This window comes from Contarinia nasturtii, unplaced genomic scaffold (assembly GCF_009176525.2).
Source record: "Contarinia nasturtii isolate CC-2019 unplaced genomic scaffold, AAFC_CNas_1.1 Cnas_scaffold_187, whole genome shotgun sequence".
NCBI lineage: Eukaryota > Metazoa > Arthropoda > Insecta > Diptera > Cecidomyiidae > Contarinia > Contarinia nasturtii.
The window spans coordinates 503,476-526,354 of NW_022197544.1; the positions used below are offsets into that span (position 1 = coordinate 503,476).

General features: G+C 32.5%; 1 protein-coding gene across 4 annotated transcripts in view; it reads left to right on the plus strand.

Annotated features, from left to right (window-relative positions):
• LOC116352383 (potassium voltage-gated channel subfamily H member 8) overlaps positions 1-22,879 on the plus strand; it is a 76,856-nt gene that overhangs the window by 24,064 nt on the left and 29,913 nt on the right. For all 4 annotated transcript variants that reach the window (XM_031784927.1, XM_031784931.1, XM_031784930.1 and 1 more), the window contains one exon: positions 1,408-1,525. In XM_031784927.1, the coding sequence (XP_031640787.1) occupies positions 1,447-1,525 (79 nt within the window). In that variant the 5' untranslated portion in view covers positions 1,408-1,446. The remainder of the gene's footprint in view (positions 1-1,407; positions 1,526-22,879) is intronic.

Here is a 22,879-nt window from a genome sequence, read left to right on the forward strand (position 1 = left end):
TCTCTTCTCCCCCTATTTTTCTCACAGTTTGACGAATAAAAAGTCCAATTGATTTTAATTTGGCGTCATTGCGTCGTAAAAGCGTTTTTGGATACTGCATTGTGTATAAAGCAAATCGATCACAATAAGTCACGTAAAAATGCGCTAACAACAATGCAAATCAACGAAAAATATCGTAAATCTGCGATGAAAAAACAAAGCAACACTCAAAGCTTTTCGCATTGAAAATAGACGAACTGAGTGACAAAAACATGTCATTTTCATTTGACGCGTATATTTTCCGACAGTAATGTTTGACATGTTTACACATTTATTGCTAAACGACACCAACATCATGTGTTGTCTGAATGTTCAATGCCAAACAACAAATTTGACCAGTTAAACTTAGAGCGTTCGTGGCAAATTAGAAATGAGACAGGAAAGGGTATGGCAATACAACATAAACTTAAATATTATCAAGATTGTAATGTCACTGACTAAGAAATTCGAACCCACGCACACACATACACAAATACATACATAAATTGCATGCTTTTAATAAAAAATAAAATAATTGGACCTACACAAATCAAGCGATACAAAGGAGTGAAGTTGAACAAACAAAGACCAAAACGAAAGTTCTTTCAATGATGAAGCGATTGGTGTTGTGGTTTCTATCATGAAAGTCTCCCGTAGGGTAAAGTTAATTTTGAAAGGTAAATTAGACATGTAACCAAAGTGTTTGTAATACGTTCGCCAATTTATGGAAATCTATTTACTACAACTCATTTGTATTCCTTATAGTGCCATATAAAAGCCATGCTTAGTTTACAACTTAACCACTAAATCGTATGGTAACGTGGTCGAGTGGCATGGTATTGAACTTTGTGAAATTATTATGTGGTTCGTCTTCATATATTATGCGATCCTATCATGAAGAATTTATAGATTAAAATCATTTGAAACTATTTAATTAATTGGGTTTTGGTGTGGAAATAGTAATTGCTTTATTACGCACGCACAAACTATTCAAATACTTTGCAAACACTTATCTCATTTCAAATTGATTGATTTTTTTTCAATGAAAATTCTAAAAATACCCATTTGAAAAAATATGTCTATAAAAAAATGTGCTACACTTTTTCATTTAGAGAAAAACAATGTGGCATGTTCCGAATACAAACTCACTTCATTGCGTACAAGAATGATGAGCAAATAATAAATATAGAACGTCATGAAAAATAATTTGTGAGCAATTATGAGACTTCTTTGCATAATTATGTTTTCTTTTCCACTTTTTACCATGAATCAAGGTTAAATTAAATATAATTTAACTGTAAAATACGGTCATTTCAAGCATATTTAATTCTATTTTAAACAGATAAATGCGTAAGATACTAATTGACTGATATTTTATTTATATTTCAGATAAATCACGAACGTTATTAGCTCATCACTGGTGCTTCAATGCCAGGCAATCGCAGAGGACTGCTAGCCCCACAAAATACGTTTTTGGATACAATCGCAACACGATTTGATGGGACCCGTAAGTAGCACTCAAATGAATGAATCAAAAGTCATTTTTTCCAATTGAGCAAATATTGAAAATGTGATGAATGTTTTGACGTTTGGCCGTTGTGTTCGTCATTTTGTTCAGTGAATTTTCGTTTTCATTTCCTATTTCATAAAATTTTAACACGATTGAAACTTATCGCAATGAAGGAAATGATTCAATTTCGACTGCTGTAATCGATTGTGTAAAAGTTACAAAGGGCGTAAAGTAGGAGATAAATAGAGTGGGAACGAGATTGAGAGTGAGAGAGAGAGAGAGAGAATGAGATGAAAAACCGAGAGGATTTGTTGTTTGACATTGCAATTTGTGTTTTATTTCTGTGCGTACCGCGAAATGAAGGAAGGAAGGATTTGTTGAAAAAAATGCTTAATATTAAGCGCTGTCTGTACAATCTGCAGAGGTTGGATTTTGTTTGATATTCGGTCATATTATGAAATCTCAAAATAACATTTTAACGATCTACAGGATTTCGTCAATGCCATACACTGCATGAGATCTTTCGTAATTATTTGTTTGTTGAATTTCGCCAATGAATTTTCCGCCGTCAAAACTCTAAAATTAAAGAACGGAAGTCGAATAACATTTAAGTTTTGCCGTCGATGAAATCCAAATTGAATTAGTGAAGCGACACACACACAATAGACGCAAAAGAAGACAATAAATCGTTTTCGGTACAGCAAGAAAGGGGACAGAGATGCCTTCTTATATTGCGTGCATTCCAATGTACATTCAACGGATCAAACATTTCACACCACCTCAAATTCACTTAAGCACATATTCTTTTACAGGAAAAAAAGCTTAACCACACAGTTTTCTTGCCGCTTTATGTATTGTTGCTGTATATTGTAATATAATACACTGAAGCGAATCGCATTAGAATGTTATTATTTTCACAAGCCAACACATTGAATCTTTTGCACTAGATTACCAAATGGTCGTCATCATTGCTGTGAGATATTTTCATGTTTCGAGTTTTTCATGCCTTGTAAGGTGCCCACTAATTAGGATGTATCGCAATCATTTTCGCCCCTGTTTGTAATAACACGCAATTGCGTTGTGTACGCATTATATAGAATGAGAAGTGTTCAGACGAGAGTATTAGAGACAGCGAGAAAAAAATGTGGTTCATCGTTTTGACATGCGATTTTTCGTATATTTTCATTGTTTGTTGTTATCAATTGATTTAGTGCCTTGATTAAAGTCTCAAATCATGTAATGTTGTATGTTAAATGAAGCTTAACAATGAATAAAAAACGAAAAAAAATAATCACGCTGAATTTACGCCAATGTGAATGCGCGGTAGATAATCACGGCATTTTTTTTCTTCATTAAGTAGGTAAATGAGACTCTTTTTTTTACCATAATGATTCTTTATGATAATCCGGAATTTTTGCATTTTTTTTTTGGATAGCTCCCACGTTTCGTTTTTCTTTTCAGTTATTTTTTGCTTTTGTTCTCGATTGATTTCATTCTTTTTCGAGACACATGGACAATTTTCGTAATTTTGAGCAAATTATAAATGTGCCCATGTACATTTCATATAAATAAATTGCGCACTTCATCGAATTAAATCGCCCCTGTATTGGCGTCATTTTAACCAAAAAAAGTCCAATTATCATTCATTTATATTTTGTGGAAACTTAATTACGAATTAAAAACAATTGCTGGGACATGACGCGCTGATACAAAGAAGAAAATGAGGATCATATTTAAAAGAAAAAAACATCATCATGACGGAAACGATAGCCCACTCAATTTTCTTGTTCAACAGAAAATGATTTATAATGAAATGAATGATAGCAAGGATCATGATGTAAAGAGCCATCCATGGGAATTTCGAAAAGTAAAAGCAGCTCTTCGCGTATGGTGTGTTGCATTGTTTTTCGTTCATTTCTTGGTTCTCGGTCATCAGTTGCGGTTTCATATTTCCTTCTTCAATTTAAACGGAATGAAAATGAATGCAAAACGCCCAACATATATAGAGCACATGATATTCTTTAATTACAAATGAAATATTCATTTTTCCATCGTTTTGGGAACAAAACTTGAAATTTTCTCACTGCCTCTCTTATTCATTTGTTCAAAACATTCAGAAATCAGCAGATGGTCATATATTCATTCATATTCTTGTGATATGCCTTTTTGCTAAATTCATTGAATGAAATGGTTTTAATTAGTTTTTGTTTCGAAGTTTTAGCAAAGTCGTCCATTCACTCGGTTTTCGCTCATTTTTCGATGCTATATTTCCACAAGATCCCAACCACAATAGAAATGAAACTTGAAAAAAAAACTTCGGCTTTATTTTGGCATCTGCTACACATACACACACATAATGCCTAATAATCCATTTCATTTACTCGAACAATACACATTCATATGCTAACTGAAAATTGAGAAACTGTGACCGAAAATATGACCGGAATAGAAAAGATGGCAATGCTTTGAAATGGTGTATGGGTTAAATCATTGTTTGCAAAATTCCGCCGATTTACCAGTGACAATTGATTGAGAACAAAAACATTCACTAGCATTGATTCAATGTCATTATTGTCATAGTCGGGTAGGAAATGAGAAGTCTTCGTGAGTGAATGAATGAAACGCAAATCGTCTGGAAACCTAGCTGGAAACGGTCGAAACAATGCCTTCGCATTAAAATGACATTAATCAGTGACAAGTTTGCAATGCTTGATGTGAATTATTTGTCGTAAAATAAAAGTTCGAAAAATTAAATGGAAAAAATTAAGTTTTTTTTTTTTTGGTAAAATGCAACATTTTTCGGAAACTATTCGCTAATGGCGGAAAGAAAGGATTACATATAATGCAGAAGTGTCCAAGGATTACAAATAATTAAATCATAAGCTGAAACCCTGCAATTTAAATCATCTCGAAACAACTCACACCATCCATTCTCATTATCATCTGAAAATTGCCGGATTCGGCACAAAAATAAACTATACTTAATTTAATACTTTATGTTCACCGACCATAGCCTTATTGAGATTATTTTTCGTTTAAATACATCAACGTCCCCAGTGAGGCATGTCATAAATTAGACCGGTTTCTTTGACCAAGTTGTATGTTTATGTGCGACGTTTTTTTTCTTGTATTTTTGCCAGATTTTTCTTCCGTCAAATTTATTTAAGCGAATAAATTGTGTGAATAATAGAAAAGGATGCTCAAAGTGAGCGGCGGATAAATGATGGCCTATGTAGAGAGAGAGAGAGAGAGAGAGAGAGAGAGAGAGAGAGTGTTGGTAGTGACCGCATTCTTGAAATTTGTTTTCTTTGGCCACTTTCCATTTCTTCACTTGATAAATAAAACTATACGTCTGCTACATTGTGCTAGTGTCATTTTGCCCATTTTCTGTTATGGTCCATCAATCAAAATGAATAATGAGCGTACGTATTCTTGTAACGCTTGAAGGATGGATAATAAGTGTTTTTGGTTGGTTTTAACGCGCTTATAAATGAAACCATTCCAGAGGAATAAACTCAAATACTGAACAATGGTGATATATATATATATAATATCTCACTCGATATTGCAATTCGATTTAAACCCAGGCAATCATCATTTTTAGCAGACGTTATGTACTTCTTTCGCTTCAGCCAAAATTTTGACATTCAATATCCATAAACAACCATCGATTAAAATCGATTTTCTATTGTGCTGGGAAATAAAGTATTGAAGCTTGCAATGTGATAGCGCGTGCAAAGAAGTGTAATATGAATTACGTAATGTTCGTCGTTACGATTCACTAAAATAAAAGCGAAAAAAAAAATTGTCTGAATTTTTGTAAAAGGTCACCATGAAATCATTTTATTTATATATCAAATAATTTTTTGCCAATGTTCGCTTGAATATTTACACTCTTATTTCTCTAATACCGACCTAGAGCGATAGATTTTGGTTGCCATCAGAAAGAAAATAGTATATTTTTATATATAATTAAGAAGGATAATTTTAAAAGCATAAATCATAAGTTTGCATCTTGTATTTCCGGTTATATAACATATGTCGCAGTTTAAATTTACGCTTATCTTCGAAGTATGTCATATAAATATATCGAATGCGTGATTTGGATGAGATTCATGAGCGATGATTAAATGGAATGAGTTTAAGAATTATGAATAACTTCATACTTAAATTGTGTCAAAGAAAGTCTCAAAGTTGGAAATTGGAAGCAGGAAATTCGCGTTTTGTAATATTTTTTATGTGCCTTATAAAATGATTAAGTGTAACATTGAATATATTTTACCGTGTTGAGCATTCAAGGCGAGAGAAACGAGATGTGAGAGCTCACATAAATGTGCTCTCAAGAAAATGGGAAACTATTCGTGTCACTTGACATAAGATCGCTTTTTCTCTTCATATCATTTCCTCGAAACTGGATGAAATTTCTAGATTTCAGCTTAAAAAAGGGGAGAAAACCAAGGCAAAAAAAATCATTTGTATATGTTGTTGCCGTAGGAAGTTTTCAGTTTCAATTTGTGACATGATACGAACAAACATAGATATTTGCTGCTGATGCTACTTTTACCGCTGATGTTGTTGTTGTTCTGTTCTGCATTAACTGTCCTGTATGCTAAAGTCAAAGCTATTTCAACGTTAACAAATAAATGCCTGTGCAAATGAAACAAAACGCAAAACCGAGCAAATATTTTCCTTTTGCTGTATGCATTCTGTTATTTCAACCGTATGAGTTTAACCATCGTTTTATGTGGTTTTTCTCTTACATCTACAAAAGTGGAACGGTAAAGATTTTTTTCGTCTGCTCGCCAACAAAATGGCAACCATAAAATACTTCCTGATTAATGCAAACAAAACTTATTGCTCACCTGTCGTTTTTCAACCAAAACTCAACACACACACATATACACACCATGTGCCCTATTAAGGTATACCGCTATAAAAATAGCATCACACAAGCTCATAATTGCAATGTGAATATTTAATTGCATTCAAATTAAGACGACCAGATTAATGATACTTTTCTTTGTGACTATGCGATATATGAAACACATATATGTACCAAAAGCACACTTCAGCTTGTTTGGTACGTCGTTTTCGAGTATGGAAAAAGAATTTATCGCGTGAATGGCCCTTCATTCGTCTCCTTCCCACTTCTCAAATAGAATTTGTGTCAAATATAAAGCTCTCATCCTTTATAATCTCTAAAAGTATGTTCGTTTTATGATTTCGATGTATACATGTATATATTATTTGGTTTCATAGTTTTATAAATATGTATTCTCTGGCTCTCGGTTTTCATGTCTAGTAAAAAGTTATGCCGTAAAACCTCTTGATGATGGAACCTTCCAAATTCGAGATTTTCGAAAAAATATTTGATCCATTTGTCTTCCATGCAAAATTAATTACCAATAGCAGATTTTGTACCTCTAAATAGCAGCGTCTGAAAATATCAATTGATATTCATCCAGCAAATATACTGCTCTGCTAAATAGTGCAAATTCGCTTGAAAACATTGATTTATTCGTTAAAAAGTTCCTCTCATGCAATTTTCCAGTATTTTTCCAACTACGTCATATATTGAATACTTCGACTATTAGTAAGAGATTATTTTGTAAAATAATTCCAGGTTATAGAAAAATGGGCCATAGATTAAGTTTATATTCGAAACACAATATGAACTAGGATGTATAAATACTTTTGTTATTTTAAGTATATTAATGGAAATGCTGAACTGAAGCAAAAGATTGAAATGGTATATAAAAAAAAACATTGCTGTTTTTTTTCAAATCATGTTTTATACAACGACCTGTTTAATTCGTAAATAACTCTTATAAAATAAAAACAACTTTTATTATTTACAATGAATAGCATAGATGAATGTGCTCTCCAAATGGCCGATATATTTGAATGGAATAAAGTGCTTAAAGATTAACAATTTTCAATTGAACATTCCTAAAATTGTTGTTTACTGAATTTTTTCCTAATTTACAAAGAAAAACATTGTATTTCCGTCCCATGTATTTGAACTATTCGCCTTAACTCTTTGATACCATAGTCGAGAAATTTGATTCTATTTGCGTTTGGCGCAATACCGGAAACTATTCCGTCGTTTGTCAATACTAATCCGTTTATACACAACTTTTTTTTTTGTTTACATCTGTTGAACGCGGTTGAATTATTATTACTTCTTGGTTTTTTATTTGAACACGTGTAAATAAAAGAATTTTGCTTTTAAATTTGATACCATTATTGTTTGCATTGTTCTGAAATATTATAAAATTAAAACTTTAACAACAAGCTTTTAAACTAAATATTTCTAGAAGCAATGCTCAGAATTACACGTCATTATTCTCGAAAATAACATGAGAAAAAATAATTTAAAGACATTTTTAAGCAAACCAATAAAACATTTTTGAATTATCTTACGTATACGCAATCTGATTTTAAAAAAAATAATTTCATTCTCTTCAAAATATGAGCTATTTTGCTTGATTTTTCAAAATTTTTGTTTTTACCTGACAAATTCACATTCGGTCTTATTCGAAAATGTATTGAAATTTGCCCACATTTCATTTGCTGACTGACAGTTTAATCAGTTGAAATTGCATCGATCATCTGTTATAATGTGAATATATCGTTTTCGGATAAAATATGTCCATCAACTTGACTGAAGATAGATACAGATCTACTGATAGATACATAGATAGATAGAGAACGAATGTGTAAAGTGGGAAAGCGGAAGGAAAAAGGCAAAAGATAGAAGCAGAATGAAGAGGAAAAAAATGTGTACATTTTGATAGATTTACATATCTCTGCTACAACACCATTTGGTTTGAAATTGTGTGTTGCATTTTGCATAATGATCATTTTGTACGGATGTATTCGAGATTCAAGTTCTGCTCATCATAGTTAATTTAATTTGCATAAATTTTCATATTCTCGAAACGCAAACTGGATGAAAAAAACCACCAAAAACATTTGAAAAAAAACATGACTTGGTGTTTCGATGCCACACATAACATCACGTTTTAAACAGCTTAAAGCAATAATCAAAATATTGACGTTGTATGTTGATGGAGGTCCTCTTAATGCCTATATACATATATCTCACATACTATTACACCACAATTTATGTTCAGCAATTCGACATTTCACATAAAATAATAAAATTATTTTACTGAATAGTAAAATTATATATTGAAACGGGCACGGGAGACACTGTAAGCACATCAACATACCAACTAACTACATGAATAAAATTTAACTTAATTTTTGGTATTTTGAATGAGTTCCAACACCATTATCACATTGGCATTCCAAATGAATTTCGCTAAACACCACCATGGAATGAAAAATGTTCCGAAAATGGCATAAAAGGAAAAAAAGGAAGCACAAACTTTAAAATATGTAGTAAAAAATGGAAAAAGCTTTAAATTCAAGCAAAAAATTTCTTGTATACACTTGCACTAAGGGGGAGACACCAAGAAAAAATTCCGAATCCACTATATAAATTACTAATTCAGCTATTCCACTAATCCAAAAACACAAATATGAAATCGAAACTATTTTTCCTATTCCATGCACTGTTTCGCTATTCCACGCGAATCCATTCACAGGCGTTGCTATTTCTTCGCAATTTCTCGAATCTTTACACTAAAAGTCTAATCCTATTCCACGTGTCTGCCCCCTAGCACTTGCATAATTTCAACTATATCAACTTAAGTGTCGTAAATATTTGGCCATTGTATAATTTCAATATTTCATTTCGGACAAAATCAATTTGGCGCACCCTATTTACTTTTTCTTCCAGAAAAAAATCCAAGAAATATTTTGAAAATTTATATTATCCCGAGCTCTAGCAGAATATGAAGTCGATCCAAGAAGAATGAAAAATTGTCGAGATATTTTCCAAAATTCTTTCCCATAATAAAATGTATGTGGAAATGTATAGAAATTTAAATGTGATAAAGCCTACACTGAAAATAATAACAATAAATTGATGGCATAAACATATTATTCTTCACTTTCACTTCATATTATTCGAAATAATTCCTAGTGCTTTAATACTTCGGTCATAGTGTTTCATTTCTTACATTGGGGGAGGGGCGAGTAATAAATCCGAGATCAAGGATACAAAATATACATATATAATAATCAAAACATGTTCCATTAACGGAGCGATGATTCATGCCATCCTTAGGGATGAACAAAAAAAAATACACATACGTTGCGAAAAAGAGAACAACCGCTTTTTGTACAGTTCTTTAAAATGCTATAAAAAAATATCCTGAAAAATGCAATTTTTACCTACCAAAAAAAAAATTAAACACTTCGCCTAAACAAAGAATAACAATATAAGGAAAACATCATCATCGTTATTATGGAAGTAAGTGAATTTTTATTTGTTTTTCTATAATGTTGTAATTTAGTGACATCGCCGTTTGATTTAATAACTTGACTGGCGGCCAAAATTGCGAACGCATAAAATATTTGATTTATGTTTTTTGGTCCGCTTTCAACGCAATGTAAGTGAAAATACGTGTGAAACTGAACAATTTGGCATATCGTGTCGTGAATAGCCAATGTGCCGAAAGCGAAAAAGAGAAAGAGAAAAAAATCCGCAAAATCCAAAACGGAAGTCAGTGTTAAACCACACGCAAACAAACAAACACCCACCCACATCCACACAATGTACCGTCAGAAACGGTATAAAGTGATAAAAGCCAAATATTACGTTTACAATGCATCCACCATACCATGGACGTGGTAATAATAATAAATTTTATTTAAGCGTAAAATTATTGGCGTATTGATTTATTAAATGTGTGTTGGTTACCATTGATAGGCATATACGCATGGTTTTGCTGAGATAGAGGTTGAACAGATGCAAATACCAAATCGATACATTTAAATGCCGACAACATTTAGTACTAAACACAGAAAAATGGTTTTTATACTGTAATACATAGAATTAGGATACGTGAACTGTTTTTGCTTCATTCAGCATAAATTTCTTTTTTTCGACTACAAATGTGAATGGATCGTGATAAGCTGCCATGCATATGGTCAAAATCATCATATAACATCTGGTATAAAATATATACATGCAAAATAATGATCCGTAATCAAAAGCAGAAAAATGAACATAAAAACATTTCATATCAAAGATATGAAGGATTGTGCACAAGGTTTTATTGCCATCAAATAAATAAAAGAGAATTTAGAATTAGTGGTGTCGTGTGATTGAAATTTACACAAATAATCAATCGATACTCTTACCCAAACTACGACAGAGCGCCTTGCTTAACATATAGCAATATATATGACAATCACAGTGCCAGATTGTGTTGTCTTGTCTTTTACGTCTGCATGCTTGGGTTATTGATTATGATTGTATTGCAGTGGTGAGTTTAATTCAAATGCGGTAGATATAAGGCGTCACAATCTGCCTATAAGCTACCTTTTGAACTGGACTCTTTGCGGTGATTTGCTAAACTCCTATCAAACACTTCTAAAGTTCGAAACTGATAAAACGAATATTTGGTAAATGACTATCGTCTACCGATTTTGCGTTAAACCATTTTTGAATGAATGGAACGTTTGCTCAACAATTTTGCTGTTATGCAATTTATATAGGCTATTAAGGTATACTTAATTTACATAATTTGAATACATTGAAATGATCCAAATATGGAACTATTCGAAATGTTTATTTGAACAATAACAATTGATGTAAAACAATTGTTGGGAACGAAATAACAATTCAATAATAATAGCCAACAATTGAATAATATTTAGAATAACTACCTCCTTCCACCAGTATGTGCTCTTTAAATGCTGAATTTTTAAACAATATCTGCCCAACAGCAAATTTGGATAACATTCCTGAATATTAAATTGAATAAACGCAATGCTTCTTACTCTTGAAATATTATTCATCAACATTACATGTGTTCAGTGATGTACAAAACATCTGGGGGCTGAAAAGAGGTCAAGATTTCATTTCAGTAGTCAGTAAATATGGTTTTTATCATTAACAAATCTGACAATGGTCGTATGGTCTCCCTAGCGTTTTAAAAGATTCTAGCAATTTGACCGTCGTTTACAATAGATGGAATGAACTTTTGGTGAAAATTCTTTCGTTTTTTTAAGGTTTTTTGAGCACGATTCACTCTTGCCCATAAGCGATTTTGTACAGAGACCTTTTTCACTAGATAGGGATTGAGACTTTTGGCCTAGATTTTGGTGGATAGTATTATTTGAAATAGCGGAAAATGCGTAAAACAATGAGTGGCAATGTCAAACCGCGCGAGCGCTCCCACTTCATATAGACAATTCAATGTATTTTAACAATTTTTTTCCGAACTAAAATTTGAAAATTACCGATGCTTCTATCCCCATGGTAAAATAGGTCAATCCAAATATTATAAGTTTTCTGAAAATAAAAAAAGAGAAATCAAATCCCCTAGTAAAACATACAATTGACACCGTTAAAGCAGCCAATAGAAAATTATTCTGGTTTCAAATTACCAAAAAGTGTTGAAAGCAAACAGATAATAAATCCAATATTCATTCATATCCCTGAATATTGATATGTGTTGCATGTGCCAATATGTTTGGCACAACATGTGAATTGACTTGTACATTTGCGGCAGTACACGTTTTTGACCAAAATATTGAGCCTATGGTACGATTGGCTACAGCAAATTTCCATAATTAACTAACGAACCATGCCAAACCAATGCCACATGTTTGCCTATATTTGACACTCATTCACAATAGTAGTGAGACAATGGAAAAATTTAGCATGGGTTTCTATCACGTATAAACGTGTATTCTATCACGTCTTTTCACCTGTTCACATTTATTTCATTTTGAATAATTATTTTACTTTATAGTCGGTGTGCATGCATGTTTTACTCCATTATCAACATGCTAAAGTTATTTCAATTTGAAATTTTTGAGCGTGGCAAAACAACATTGGCATCATCACTGTCAGTGAATTACAGTTCAAAAAGAATACGGTAAATTGTATGCGAGAGTGTCTGAATACGATTTGGCGAGAAAGTGGCAAAAGCGGCATTTAATTCGAACGAAAATTGTTATTGAGGAACTTGAAACAAGAGTCTCATTTGTAAAAGTCAAGTTAATTGAGGTTCTTCGCTGTTGTAACACAATATTAAGTGAAAAACGTGTTTGGTGTGGATTTCTGGCTTACTTATTTTTTGAGATATGCCACAATAAAATTGTATTGAGAGCTATCGCATCCTATATATATTATATAGCCAATGAAATGTATGTAATTTTCACGTGTATATATAGAAGTGTGTTTCACATTTCTAAGCACGTGAAATGTCTATACTTGTACAAAGAGATTACCATCACAAAGAGAAAAAAAAGAGACGAAAATTAGACGAATTACGAAAGACGTAAAATTTGCTATTTACAAATTCGTTCAGTGGGTTGAATTTTTATTCGAGTCTTACAATTATTTAACCCATGCCAAAATGAATCACAATTCGACTATTTTTTGTTCATGATTTGTCGTCAAATATTAAACAAACAACCCTTTTTTTATTAAAAAATAATACTGCTTTTTTAAGCTCATTCGCGCTGTTGAAACGTGCTCAATCGTCGCGTTGTTATTCAACCATCAACTCTAGCATCATGAAATAAATAATAAAATTCTGAACAGAAAAAGGGCACTTTTTATCATAAATGAAACATTTTGATATGTTTGTCGACACACTTGAATATGCAAACACAGAAATCTCATAGTCTGTTTTATTTCGTATCATTGTTTGAATATATATACTATATGACCGCATTATCGTCGGTTAGCTTTGGTTTGTTGAGCTGCATTTTCATACTCATATATCTATCCCTATATCTCTGCCATGATTTTTGTTGTAAAAAAAAGACTCACAACAAAGTTTCAAATCTTGTTAGTTGTGCAATGTCGTTCGATAGAAGTGCAAACTAATGTGTCTCATTTCAGTTCATCTCGGTCTTTGATCTGGTTTTATGTCGATAATTCACCATCCGGTATATATGGTATGTTCAACGTAAGGTTATCTCGGTTTTGGTTTTATGTCGCTTCACTTACGGTTGATAATATTTGCATAAACTTAAACGTTTGTGATCCGATAAGAAGATATACACTTCTCTCATACACACTCACTCATTGCTTGAAATTTAATATAAAAAAAGAGATAGAGAGAGCGACGAGAATGTGATAAAATTGTGTCAGCGTGAAAAATGTCAAAATTAAGTATATACTGGTTGCCAAATGCAAGCTTGACATCTTTTTTTTATTCTATCGGAACTGAAGAGGAATTAATCCATTTCTTGCTTTCGTTCGAATATAAAAGTTTGTTGGTGATACTTTGTTCGTAGCAACATTGTGAAAGTATGTAACGTGTGAGCTTAGTGTTATAATAATAATACAAGCACACGCACCTAAAACTTGACTTTGTCATTGATAATATTGGTGTCGTTTAAACACATTCATCCTGCCCGCATTCGAACGAATGGTGATAACACTTTACGAAATATAGCAGGATAGAAAAATTATGTGTTGTATAAATATCGCGCGAATATCGTTTCAAAAAGAAGAAGAACATCAAGAAGAAGAAAAAAACATCCGAAAAAGAATGGCACTAAATCCGAAGTGGAAAACTTTTCGACGATAGCGATTTTTGATCACTTTTTTCGTACTGCTGTTGCCTTTGTTGGCGCATGAGACATTGAACCATTTTCATTCGGTCGTTTGCTCACGAATAGTGCAAAAATTCTTGCTTTCAAATAAGAAAGAAAAAAAAACACGTCCAGCAAAACTCTGTCTGACGCATCTTCTCAACAAAATGCATACGTTGCGGGCGACGAATAAAAACGAAACATCCCAAGCGAGATAAACACCATTCAAATGATGATTAATATTATTTGTATCAACATAAATATTTTAAATACATCTCTTTAGAGTTCTTATTCAGCATGGAGCCATTAAATCAACTTCAAATAGGCCAATTTACCCCCCTTCACATTTACTGTAGTTTCATATGGTCGGACTTTGTCTCTATATACACATATATATCGCTTTTCGCTTGCTATTAAAGTTTGCCAGCGATAATAATTGTAGTTTGTTGCTTGAGAGTTTGTTACTTTTTTAAAGTGGTAATACTAGTTGCTTTTTAACTACTCTTTCTCACTTGTTCTCACTTTGCTTTTTTCATTTTCCAGCTCGCATCCTTCTCTGTACAGTTTAATTCGCGCAAAGTAATCTAACTCATCATTATAGAGATTAAAATGCGTAACCATCATTGTACAACTTCGGACAGTGTAAGAGCGTAATAAATGCTGAAAGAGCTACCTACCACGCTACCTTCAATTTAATGATTTCGCATTTATTGTTCCAATTACTATTCCTATTGCTATTGTATGTCTAATAGCTGTTTTTTTGTCTCTCATCTTGAAGTCAAAGCGTATAAATTGAGCGACATTCGTTTTATACATGTAAATAAAAATGATGCACCATCTTGATGCGTCGGAATTTTGTGTAATTAATAATTACTGTAAATTAAAAGAAAATGTTTGAAAATCGTTGATTGTTTTCGAAGAGTTCATGAAAAAATGATCGATAAATCCAGAGGGGGTCGCCACTGCTCTATGCAAGTAATAGTTCCACGCTGTGGTTGAAGTCATAAGACACTTTTTTGTACACTATTCATCATGTTTCACTAATTTGTTCGTCACTTCTCCCATTCTTCGTTTCCATTTTTATTATTATTCACATCTCTTGCCGTTTGTGTTGTCAAGCGTTCAATTCCAGAGAATTTCAGGTTTTTTCATTTATACCTTATGCATTTCAGAAAATTAAAAACTCTTTATATAACATCCCAGTGAGATTTACAACTCCATCTTGGACTATTATTATCATTTCATGTGCAAAAATACACTGACAAAAAGCAGAGAAAAGCAAAACGCATGAATTAAACATAAACAAAGTCAGTGGAAAAATGGAAGAAAATTTAACGCTCACATTGTTATTTATTCTGGATTCACAAAAAAGCAAATGGTTTAGTTCAGTGAATTTTAGAATGAGAAATTGGAACGAAAGGAGCGCGACACAAAAGTGACTGATTGCATGCATCTGATGTGTTCCATCGTCGCTCTGTTTATATGCGCCAAAGCAATTGGATCGCATTTTAATGTATCAAATTTCATCTTATTCAACGAGCGAATATACGAATGAATTCAAATCGAAAATTCGATTCAAGATTAGACAATAAGAAATGAGAGAAACGTGTGAATATGATGAACATCGATCGGTTGTGGTGAAGCAATATATGCAATGTGCGCATGAAACATGATTCAATGAAAATGAAGACGAAAAATAATATATATGTAATTTTGAATTGAATCTACTGGTTTATTCATGGATGAATCTCTAAGAATCTGGTGTATAAAGCATGTTATTTTGCCACCGGTAATATTAATATACGAATTTTCTCATTTCTTTTTGCACTTTATCAAAAGCGATTCGGTCTGCATGAAGAAGGCGCACAAATAAGAAAATGAAAAATTGAAACACGCACACGCCCGCCCACATTAGCGCATCTAATATTGAATCGGTTTAAATGAAATTTTAGAATTATCGTGTACGTTGTCATTGGATTTTATTTCTTTATTTGAATCAATTCACAACCGAAGAGACAATAGTATCTGCTTTCAAAATGTAAATCATCATCAATCTTACCAATTGCGAAATTGGTTTTCATCTCAGGCATACATACTTTAACATTTTACTAACTGAGATTTCCGGAAAATAGATTCACATGCACATTGATAAAATTGTTGGAATGCCTGTATTTTATATTTGAATCATGCAATAAATATATAAACAACATACTTTTTGACGAGTAGCTAGAAGAGACAGATAAAACCAAAACGACCAAAAGCATTGGGCCAGACTTTGTTGCGATGCAGGAGATGGTGTCATTTGTAGTGTATGTTCTGTGATTGAACATCACCTCCTTTTAAAGTTGTTTACATTGTCATGCACAGATGAGAATTTCTTTCGCTGAAAGAGAGATGGCTTTAGGCACCATATTAATCGACCTAAAAAACAGTTAATACACGGTTAGAAATTGAGGCACATACATTTCGGTTTAACTTTGTACCTTTTCAGAAGATATTTTCTCATCAGAATCATGTTCTTACCTTTTTTGTCATTTTTCTTTTTAATTGACATTTTTCTTATGTATCACATCAAAAGCATCATTTTATTTGTATCAGTTTGTGTGTGTTTTTTTCGATAATACACTTAATCTTTTGAGAGTCAACATTCATTCATTTTTTTCCACTTAAATACAAAAAATCGCCCATAAACCATTTTCGTAAAAAAAGGGGTCAATTGGAGGCCAATCCATAGAAACAACCCAAATCCTATTGTAAATGTTAAATCTTTTCGATAATTTAAACATTGAAGCCAATTTTTCTTGTCAATGTTCTCCCACACAATCTCCAGGTTTCGCCATCTAGAATGTAATAGGATTTTAGAATGACGTGGCAAATATTCATACAAAGTTTTAAAAAGTATCGGTTTTACATCGTCAATTTTCTTTCATCATGTTCTTAGTCTTTCGCGGTAATAATTTCCTTAGGTACACTAATGAAATTACATTATGAGTTTTATAGTGCGAAAAAGTTGGTATTGTGAATGCAATTCGTTTTATTTCAGTTCGTATTCTTTTGGCTGGAATTTTTTATTTCTTTTTTATTGTCTCCAAAAAAAGGAAAAAAAAGGTCATCGAAAAGTTTAAACGAAAATCTGTTTGGAAGTGATTTTATTTTCCGTTTAAAACTGAAAATAACAATGACAAAAACTTGAAATTGATTCGATCAAATTTATTGTTGTCTATTTAGTAAGTCTAAGATAATAATTCGGAATGTGTCATGTTCAACAATGGAAAAAAGTTGTCAGCCAATGGCTATATGGCATGCGCTCCAGTTTTCTATTTGTCTCAGACGTCATTTACAAAGTCTGTCACATTTGTGGACTTTTTTCGATGGTTTTTTTTCTTCTTTATCAGTACCACATAGGTGTTATATGGTGGATTGTGATTTTAAAGGGAGAAAAAGAGATACGAGAAAAAAGACACATAAAGAAAAGCTCTTACTGGAAAAAAGCGCAAAACATACAACAAGTGTGAAATAACAATAAGCGATAGACAATCAAGCGAAACTGTCGACGAATCGAAAAATGAACGACACAGAGTGAATGAAAAAAAAACAGCTGCTCGACAAAATGAACTGAATCTGACGAAGACGCCAAAAATGACAACGATGAGGATATGACATATTTCCGTAACAATATCTATGCATACTATAATGTTGAAATGCTATGTATGGGATATTGAGACGGGATAATTTTTTTTTCATTTTCTATATCGAAATTCCCCCATTTCAGTGTTCGTTCGAATGCGAAAGAAACCACCATATCTCTATTTTTGAGTGATAAAAAAATTCCTATGCGTTATCATCGCTGAAAATAATTTGATCCAAAAGCTTTTTCGGGACACAATTCGTCGGTGAAAACACCTCGCATAGAAACGAAAGCGAAATAGATTTCATTGTCAACAGGATTGAATGAAGAAAGAATATCGTATTAAGACAACAACAACAACAAAATTTTGAAATTGTGACACAAAAGACCATTCTGAGTGTAGAATGAATTATGATTCACAGCAAATGAAATTTGGATGTAATTCGTTTTTTTCTCTCTTGCCTGCTGTCTGTGTGAGGCCAACATGTTATATACGTTGTTGGCATTCGAAATTTCATTTTAATCAAGTATTATATGGCTGTATACATGACATAATATTCAAAGTATTGTTATTTGAGCATGTAATGGAGCCGAGTTGAAATGAGAGTCAAAAGAAGCAACAACAACAAACACCGGAATGCATTTGGATTGAAAAAAGGAGATGAAAATTTATTTGAAAATATGATATCGCTGCTTTGTTCCGAATAATTATGCCATATTTGGAAATATATGCGCAAAATCATGAGCGCCCCAATATATACCTATTGTCGTGTGATAGCATACAAAAAAACACCACACCAAAAGAATCGTAGAAGAATTGCCAAGCAAAAATCAAAGTATATGTATTTTGCATATTTTTCATACAAAATTCAGTTGCTGTTTTGAAATAAAAAAAGTATACGCATACCTGCGGTAAACGTAGCATAAATTTATGTGAACGTAATTGTGTGTGTCGAGATTTTGTATGCGTGTGTTTCAATGGAAACGTGTTTTCATAAAGTTCGTACATTGATAACGAGGCCAAAAAAAACAACCCAAGCAAATAAATAACAACAACACAGATTCAAAACACAAACAACATATCATCAAACCGATATTGACAAAACGGTAGTGGTATTTCCGGAATTCGCTTTATTGCGAACAAACACAGTGATCAGAGCGAAAAAATGTGTGTACAACGGTGGAGATGGGAGGAGAAATTCGTGTGAATTGCCTCGCACAATACCCATGTATAATGAATAATGTAATTGTGTGCGTATATTTGTTCTGATATAGATAAAAGGAATCGAACTCTTTCGTATATTACCCACGCAAACCGAATAAATTTCATGCATTTCAATAGAATATACCCGAAATTAGGAATAAAAGTCATGAACAACCGACAACGATGAAAAAAACGTATATCACCCATATGGTTAACATCAAATGCCATATGTGACGACAGTGACGGCATTACTGCTGAAGAAAACAAAGAAAACGTACAATCATAATAATTTTTGGGTTTGACTTTTATCATTTCAAAAGATTTTCCATCATTTTTTTTGCAAAAATGAATTCTTTTATCCGAACCCATTTTCATTGCTAATATGAATTTCGGTTGCTTTTAACTTTTCAATTGAAATGAACAGTTAATAAGTTAAAATACCTTAATAGACGGAATCAAAGCATACATTTTTTAATCCGTTCGGATTTATAAAACGTATATTCAACATATAGGTGAATTTTTTATTTAACTTTTTATTGAATTTATTTAGCTCAGTGCTCAAATCGTGTGGAAAGTCTCGTCATGACGTGCATATCAACACTATCGTTTTATCCTTATTGTTTTTGTTGCTGTCAATGAATAGAAAACTTCTTGTTTGAGTTTTGAAACCACATCAAAAAAACTTTTAGTTTTAATTAGCGATGCAAATTGCTTTGACAGTTTTATAAACGAAAAAAAAAAGAAACGTGAATAATAGGGTGCGCAGGCCGTAAACAATCGAGATTATTCCCCTTTTCAGCTGTAAAAAGTTTTTCGAAAATAGAATTTAACCAATTTGATCCCTGTTTAAATTTGTGCACGCTCAAGTGACAATCTGAGAATAATGGTAATTTTGCAGATGTGGTTCGACCAATTTGTAAATGTTTTTGGTAAACAATATTTCATCTTTTTATGTGGTTGTTGTTTTTAGAGAAGGGATTTAAATTTTCTTAACTTCGTCAACCGAATTTTTTCTCTTCCTCCTGTATTGTCAAAATATAATGCGGAAACACTTAATTAGAACGAAAATATTTGATGTCCTTGCTGATGAAATGCTTGTTTTCTCGGTTGCCGAGCAAAGTCCATATCTAATGTGTTTTGCGCGCTTAAAAGCTCTTACTCGATTCATTCGGTGGTATCAGTACACGCTTAATGTATAATACTCTGGGACCATACTAGTGTGTCACTCATTTTAGTTAATACACTACGAAAAACTCTGTTTTCCTTTTCTTAATGACCCATTAATTTGATCTTTGTTAAATAGAAAGCACCGAGTGCATAGCGTTGCTCATATGATGCATTACATGGGATAATGTGTGTTTGTCTCTCTAAAGCCACGTGCTAGCCAATTGTCGAATCTCTGACCCACATTTTTGCTGCTAATCAACTTGATTAAATCATTTTTATCCTTTTTCATATTATCGTGCTTTCTTTCTTGTTTTTATCCTTTTATTAATTTACCCATTTTTTCACCCTTTCAAAAAAAAAAAAACACTTCATTTATCATCTAATGGAAAATATGTTTCATTAACCTAATACCATTAAAACAATTTTATATGTTTTTTAACGAATTTAAAAAAACGCGGTTGAATAATAAATAATTAATGCCAACGTTCAGCACTTAAAAAAAAGTTGATTGTTTAATATGTAGAATATGTGTGACAAAGACTAAAAAGCAACATGAAAAAAATGTTGCAAACACAATATACAGAGATATTCAACCGCAGGCACTCACATTGCATGGAAAAATTCAAGCAAATGTAACAAATTGTGGTAAGTGCCCTGTTATTAAAATGTCAATTTTATTTTCTGTATCAAAGCCGCCGGCACTAAGTCAATTTACGGCTCGTGTGACGCAATTTGGTCGAGAAATGTCATTAGTTATTGCCTGATTTGTATGTGATATTATAGTTTACATATAAATCGAGGGTTATACGTTTCAACGCATTCCACACAATCCGGCCATGCAAAAATGGATGAATGCATTAATATAATTGATAAAAACAGGTGGGAAAAAATATATATAAATATTCAAACCATGTTGTCTCTATTAGCATTCGAACGATTTATATCAATTTGCAAACGCTCTGCAAATATAATCACAAACCATATGTAATTTAATGAAAATACAAAGTGATAATATCCACATTGTGTGGAAGAATGTATATATGAGGAAAATTGTGTATATTTCATTTCAACATGTTTGACACTCGACTTTATTCACTTTTTGAATTGAAACTTTGCTTTGGTTACTAAATACAATCACCGATTGATACACATGGTCGACATCTAGGGGGTAACCGCGCTTTTAAATATATAGAAATATAAACAAATTTAGGAGATTTCAACGAATTCAAGAGCTATCGAGAGATATGAACGCAAATTTACATTTTTGGGAGATATTGTCAGATATTCTGATCTAAAAATAATTCTGGATGTGGGCTTTGGTGGATCTTTAGGATCATCAGAACCGCTCCCAGTTCTGGAAGTGGGTTTTGGTGGATCCTCAGGATGGACCAGACTATGGTTTGACAATGCCATGGCCCATCCTGAGAGTCCATTTCCAGAACTGGGAGCGTTCTGATGATCCTGAGGATCCACCAAAACCAACTTCCAGAATTGAATTCTTTGAGATATTGTGAGTTATAATTGAATACTTTGAGATATTTGAGTTTTAATCAGTTTATCTTCATAAATATAATACAGATGTCTTGGGCTAAGAATTGAACATTGAATTTTTCGAATACTTAGCGCATATTTGTTATTATTATACGCAAAGTCTTTGGTATAAGTTTTGACTTTTAAACAGGACTCTCATTGGAACCAATTATTTGGTTTGATTGATTTCTCCCTGGATTTATAGTATGTTTGCTAAAAATGTACAAAAAGGTCGCAAAAATAGTTGTAATTTATCCATGTTGAAAGTCACCAACTTTTAATCCGAATTTCAATTTTATCCAAACATATTTGTCGGTATGCAGTCGACCTCCCGTTGTGCGCTGGATTATTTTCCTTTTCGAATGGCAAATGAAGCACTCATATAATCTATAATGCAGGCTGAAAGAATTTTCGTTTGCCGAACAGTATATATAATAATTAATTTATTCTGAAGTAAGCTGTGATCTAGAGGGTTCCGACTTAAACGAATGTTGCATTTGCGAGCGAATGTTTCATACATATTTTGCGAATGCAAATGATCATGCATACAAACTAAACACAGGAATGTTTATGTACAAATCACGACAATATGTCGCATCTCGCAAACAGTATTTGGCATTCGCGAATGGCTTCGAATGATATATAAGAATTTTCATAGATGTTGATGCGAATATACTTAAGAAAAGTTTCTATTTTGCGAATAAACTGCTATTCACGAATAGTAGAAAGCCCCTAGGCTGTGATGTTTGATCGATTTACGCTTGCAAAACATCCAAATTTCGCTTGACAGTGACAGTAAATTTACCATTCAGATGCAGCATTTCATTCAATTCGTTTTTATTCAACACGCTAAAGAGATCTCGACCCAATTCAGTTTATTGAGTTAACAATGTTGGAGATTGAAATCGAAATCGTTTTGGCAAAAATTGAGTTTTTTTCTGTGTGATCTGTGCTTTCCCTCTTTCCTTGAGTAAACAGACGTTCATTTACACACAACAAGTTTAGTAAATATGTTGATGCTTCAGTAAATATGTCCGTAGATACACATGCTAATACTTTGTTGGTTCATGTTATTCTCGATGCAATGATGATAACAATGTTCGGTCCTTGTAATTTACTAACTGTGTAC